This window comes from Monopterus albus, unplaced genomic scaffold, assembly GCF_001952655.1.
Source record: "Monopterus albus unplaced genomic scaffold, M_albus_1.0 scaffold92.1, whole genome shotgun sequence".
Lineage (NCBI taxonomy): Eukaryota > Metazoa > Chordata > Actinopteri > Synbranchiformes > Synbranchidae > Monopterus > Monopterus albus.
The window spans coordinates 2509677-2515834 of NW_018127972.1; the positions used below are offsets into that span (position 1 = coordinate 2509677).

Genomic DNA, 6158 nt, shown 5'->3' on the forward strand with positions numbered 1-6158 from the left:
GGAGGGGGTGGAGGAAGTGTCTGGAGAGAGGGAAGTCTGGGCATCTTTGCTTAGACTGCTGCCCCTGCGACCCGGTCCCGCATAAGCGGAGGAAAATGGATGGATGGATGGATAAATATGTAAGGCACATAGATTATAGCCAAGTAAATATTAAAGTACTGTGCATTATTATAACTGCTAACAAAGATAATAATTGTGATCTCAAAGAAAACTGTCTATGATCCTAGAGAGGAGTGAGGATGCATGATAGGGCAAGGGTCTGAAAGTTTATCCTTTAAGGTTTTGCCACCCACAACAGAGGCATTAATGCTAACCCCTTCAGACTGCTGCCATATTCAGTCACATCTAGTTAAAGGTTAACCTGTTTAATTTGCCTTGACTGGCAAAGCCATGTCACTCATAAGGGGAACTAAACCGTTCTGCTCCCCTCACAGACACTCTCACACACACACAAAAATCTCTCTCTCGTGCTCCTGCAGCTCTACACTTGCGTATGTCTTCTGGTATTTCAGGAATGGAGTGTTTAAGCAGGGATGTCCTCAAAACAGCAGCATGTGAAATGTGACAAGTGTGCGCACTGCTTATATTGGCAACACAAAACTGAAGATTTTCCTTGAAGATATGTACAGTACCATAAAAAATTATAACTTGCCTGTAACTTGTCAGAATTTAAGACCTGTAATTATCTGGTTGCAGGACTACCTCCCCAGCCAACAGGACATCCTCCTGGCCAGAAAGCCCACCAAGGGCATCTACGAGTATTGCTTTGAGATTAAAAATGTGCCTTTCAAGATGCTGGACTTAGGCGGTCAGCGCTCTCAGAGGCTGCACTGGTTTGATTGCTTTGATTCAGTCACTTCCATCCTCTTCCTCGCTTCCTCCTCTGAATATGACCAGGTGAGTCAGCTGGAAACCACACAGTGAGGACACACAAATACTGGGCGTGGAATTCCTGAATGTGGCAAAGTTGACAGTGGTGCATTCTACTGAAATAAGCTAACTAAAATAAGTAGCTTTCATAAGAGAATCGCATTATTAAATTCAAGTACACAACATCTCAGACCTAGAAAAACACCATCATCTCAGCTATTTTGAATGAAACCTCTCATGGTAGTGAGACAGCCTGCAGGGTCCCGAACTAGTTTTTCCTGCAACTGAAAGTTTTCTCTTATGAGAATATCAGTGTTTGGCCACATTCAAATCTTAAGAAATCTCTGCTTTAAATAACACAAGGGCGTGTGTTTGTGAAGTGTTGTTTCATATGAACAACAATGAGACAATGTAATGCAAACCCAGTGATGTTTTGCATTCTGTCTTTAAAAATACACATAATATAAAGAAAGTTCCTTTTTCACCAAATTGTTTCAGGAACTAAGGAGCCACTGGGATAAAACTGGGAACTAATTGTTTTTTTTCCTTAACAACCCATGTAGCATTAACCAAAGCCAGAACTTTTAATGTGATCTGATCTTCATCTAAGTCAAGAGTACTGACAAATATAATGTGCCTAATATAACAACACAAAAAAAATTCTGATCTTTCATGTCTTTATTGAGAACAACCGTAAAAACTTCTAGTGGAAAAAGTATGTGAACCCTTGAGTTAATGACCTCAAAAAGCTAATTGGAGTCAGGTGTTAGCATACCTGGAGTCTTGTTAAGAAAATGAGTTTGGAGGTGTGAACTAGAGCTACTTTGACAGATAAAAACCACTCAAACCTATTGAGTTTGCTCCACACAAGAAGAATATGTTTATGTGAACCATGCCTCGCTAAAAATAGCTTTCAGACGATCTACGATCAAGAATTGTTGATTTACATAAGGGTGGGAAAGGGTTAAAAAGTGATTTCAAAGACTTTAAGAATTCACCAGTCTACAGTTAGGCAAACAATCTGCAAATGGAGACACTTTGGGACTGTGGCTACTCTACCAAGAAGTGGGCGCCCAGTCAAAACGACCCCAAGAGCACAACAAAGACTCATCAACAAGGTAAAGAAACAACCTTGAGTGACAGCCAAAGATTTGAAGGTGGATAACATCTATGTTCATGAGTCTACAGTACGTAAAACATTGAACAAGCAGGGTATCTATGGCAGGACACCATGAAGGAAGCCACTGCTTACTAAAAGAACATTGCTGCACACCTGAAGTTTTCCAAAGCACATTGACACTCCACAGCGGTATTGGCAAAATGTTTTGTGGGACTGATGAAACTAAGACTGAACTATTTGGAAAGAACACACAGCACTACATCTGGCGTAAACAGGGCACTGCATATCATCATGAAAACATCATCCCAACCATAAAGTATGGTGGAGCAAACATCATGATTTGGGCCTGTTTTGCTGCATCAGGGCCTGGTCAGCTTGCAATCATTGAGGGGAAGATGAATTCCCAAGTCTATCAAAAATTTCTTCAGGATAATGTGAGAATGTCTGTACGTCAGCTGCAACTCTGTAGAAGTTGGGTGATGCAACAGGACAATGACCCAAAACACCGGAGCAGGTCCACAACAGAATGGCTTCAGAAAAACAAAATCTGCCTTTTGGAGTGGCCAAGTCAGAGCCCAGACCTCAACCCAGTAGAGATGCTATGGAATGACTTGAAGAGAGCCATACACGGGAGACGTCCAAAGAATATGACGGAGCTAAAGCAGTTCTGTCAGGAAGAATGGGCTAAAATTCCTCCTGAACAATGTGCAGCTCTGATCCACAGCTACAGGAAGCACCTGGTTGAGGTTATTGCTGCCAAGGGGGTGGGGGGTCAACCAGTTATTAATTCCAGGGGTTCACTTACTTTGTCCACTACCATTTTGAATGTTGAATGAGTGTCTTCACTCACATGAAAGATCTGAATTTTTTTTGTTATTATAGCCACATTATATTCGTCAGCACTCGACTTAATGACGATCAGATCACATTTTATGACAAATTAATGCAGAAAACCATGAAATTCCAAAAGGTTCACATACTTTTTCTTGCCACTGTATGTGCATTTATGACAGACTAAGTTAGGCCTCCACAATATGAGGAAATAGTGTGATAACACTGTTCAGTATTGCAATGGAAATATGACTTGTGATAAGTAAATATTTGTGTATTTTAGCTATACAGTTTATATACAGTATCTTTCTGCCTTAATAGGTACACTGCTAACATTGAACCAAACATTAAATAGCCCATGCACACTGAGTAAAGAAATTAGATAAATTATTTCAAACCTTTTTATTGAACAAAACATATATGAATACCCAATTAACTGTTATTATAAAATAATACTATATAACTATGAGAAGTGAAAGTTTTTTTTAATACTTTTTTTAAGCTCAACATAAATAAAAATAGGGAGCGGAAATAAACAAATTAAACAGCAATTTAAAAGTAAAGTAAGTAGTAGCGTTCATATATTTTTAAAATTAAATATAGTAACACTATAGTAAGCTAACTCTGTGCTGTTGTACTGTTCATACGACCTATCCCTTCTGCACTAGTTGGCTCTCCCACAGCAGCAGCATGTAGGCTGCTGCCCTCATCCTCTCCTACAGTTCATCTCTTCAGCCATCTCTTCCTGACCCTCTCTTGCTGTTTCAACAGCGGCAGTAAATATTTGAAATGAATTAATTAGATTGCTAATCACACTGATCGGACTGATCAGGTCTCCCGGGTGTGTTTTTCGATATTCCTCTAGACTTGAGGGGCAAGCCTGCTGTGCCAGAGTTTATGAACTAGCATTAACTTAATCCACTTGTAGAGCAGGCGGTGTACATCCATGCTATATACAGCATGTTTACAGTTGTCATGGTAGATGTGTTTGTGTGAGAGAGAGAAATGGAGTGGTGTGCAGAGGGCCTGAATGAATACGTGCTACACACGGCACTACATTCGAACAAGATTTAACCTATTATAAATCAATATCTGATGGTCACTGTTGATATTGTTGTGGCCCCACACAAATAAATTGTTGTATGGGAAACACTGTGGCATGTGATTTTTCTTATTGATTGAGTTTCAGGCAGTCTTTTGCAACGTGTTTACTGCACATATTTATATCACAATGACGATGAAAATACAATTTATCGGTCAGCCCTACTGTAAGTACACATTGCTGTGTCAGTCTGCATGGGGCATTTATTTAGGCATTTGTGGCCTTTCTCAGCCATTAAAATTTATTGTTTTTTTTTTTTTTTTAATAGCTTTCAAACTAACAATGATATCAACATCATTACAAATGCCGAGGTTGGTTTTCATGGACAAGCATATTATGAGGGTCAGACTGTCATGGAAATATTGCTTTTAAGTTTAATGGCATCATGGGGAAACTGAGTTGTACTTGGCAGAGACTTGCACTCTGATTGCTGTTGAGTCTTCTAGTGGAATTGCTGGTAAAGTTGTGAGTTTTTAGAAACATCCTTGAAGTGTCGCTGCATTGGTAAATAGCTTTGACAAGTCAGCTTTACCATTGTAAGAAGCTGATTTTGACAGAGCTTTAATTTTATTATATACAGTACATAACAAAACTTATGTACTGTATTCCAGATACACCTCACAATCACCTTTAACCCCATCACATCTGCATTCAACTCCAGGTGCTGATGGAGGACCGACGGACCAACCGGTTGATTGAGTCCCTCAACCTCTTTGAGACTATTGTCAACAACCGGATTTTCAGCAACGCCTCCATCATCCTTTTCCTGAACAAGACGGACCTGCTGGAGGAGAAGGTGAAACAAGTATCCATCAAAGACTACTTCCCTGAATTCCCAGGCGAACCCACGAGCTTGACAGATGTCCAGCGCTTCCTGGTAGAATGCTTTCGCAAAAAGCGCCGTGAGCAGCAGCAGCAGCAGCAGAAGCAGCAGCAGAAGCCACTGTACCACCACTTCACCACAGCCATCAACACTGAGAACATCCGGCTGGTGTTCCGTGATGTCAAGGACACCATCCTTCATGACAACCTCAAGCAGCTGATGCTGCAGTGAGGGGACTGACCAGGAGGAAGTGGAGGCAGAGGGGTAGGGAGCAGGGAAGCAGACAAAAAAACGGGTGTCATGTCAAGGTGCCCCCACCCTTTTAATTTCCATACATAACACCCCACCCACCCACACAATGCCCACCAGCACCATCCTGTAAGGCAAAGTGGGCAGGCTCCCTCTACCGGTTCACCTTTTCCTTCTTAACTTTGACCCACTCCATAATTTTGAACTTAAACTGTGTTTTAAAGCCACTACTACTACTACTATTCCCCCCAACACTTGCTCTCTGCCTTACTGAGCTTTTTCACAGAGCCTTTGACCCATCAAACTGCTATAAATGACCTCTTAACCTCCCTGGTATCTTTTACTGTATATCCTCCCTATGTTTTTCTGACTCCCGTCCACTCACCGTCCTTTTTTATATGCTGCTCTGACCACTGTTGCTACGAGGGAGGAGGGGTGGGCTTGGTTTAAATTGGTGTTGCTTCATAACCATCAAAGCCACTTGCATGTGCAGGGTAATATCAGTGACTCTTGCCAGGTGTTGCCTTCCTTTACAGAACGTCTTTTGTTATGTCTTTGGTTTTACATCTGCTTTCCGCTGCCACTTGGTGATGATATGGGTATTTCCTCTGAGAGCAGTGGAACAGGAAGGAAAAGGGGAAAAAACACACACACAGGTAGGAATTTCTGTTTCAAAGTCCACATAATTATTTTTCTAATCATTGAGTCTGTATTTCTAATATACTGAAACCTGTATGTGTTTTTCTTTAACTTATAGCTTATATAGTGGTTTACACATTGTGGATTTGTGACTGCTGGTGGACTCTTACTATTAAATATGTGTGTGTGTGTGGGGGGGGGGGGGGGAATGGGCATGGCACAGACCACTTATATAATTAAACGCAAACGTATCAACAGGGCTCCAGACTAGCTTTTTCCACTAGTAGCACTGTCGCTCCTTACTGAAAATTTTAGGGGCACCAGCACAAAATTTAGATGCACCACTTAAATCAACACACAACATAACACGTTCATTTTTTTCCCTAACAGTGTTAGTGATAAATGCTTTTGTAACAAATAGATGATTTACAGAAATGTCAGTGTACTGTTTCATTTTAAAGGACAAAGTCACAAAGTGAACTACTGCTTGATGGCCACTGTCTTATCTAAACCACCCCCCCCCG

At 41.0% G+C, this 6158-nt stretch overlaps 1 protein-coding gene across 1 annotated transcript in view; it reads left to right on the forward strand.

Annotated features, from left to right (window-relative positions):
• The window catches only part of gna13b (guanine nucleotide binding protein (G protein), alpha 13b), a 20356-nt gene extending 14530 nt beyond the window's left edge, over nucleotides 1-5826 (forward strand). Inside the window, exons 4-5 of the mRNA XM_020608209.1 lie at nucleotides 697-897; nucleotides 4585-5826. Of these exons, the coding sequence (XP_020463865.1) occupies nucleotides 697-897; nucleotides 4585-4977 (594 nt within the window). The 3' untranslated portion in view covers nucleotides 4978-5826. The remainder of the gene's footprint in view (nucleotides 1-696; nucleotides 898-4584) is intronic.
• Nucleotides 5827-6158: the final 332 nt, after the last annotated feature.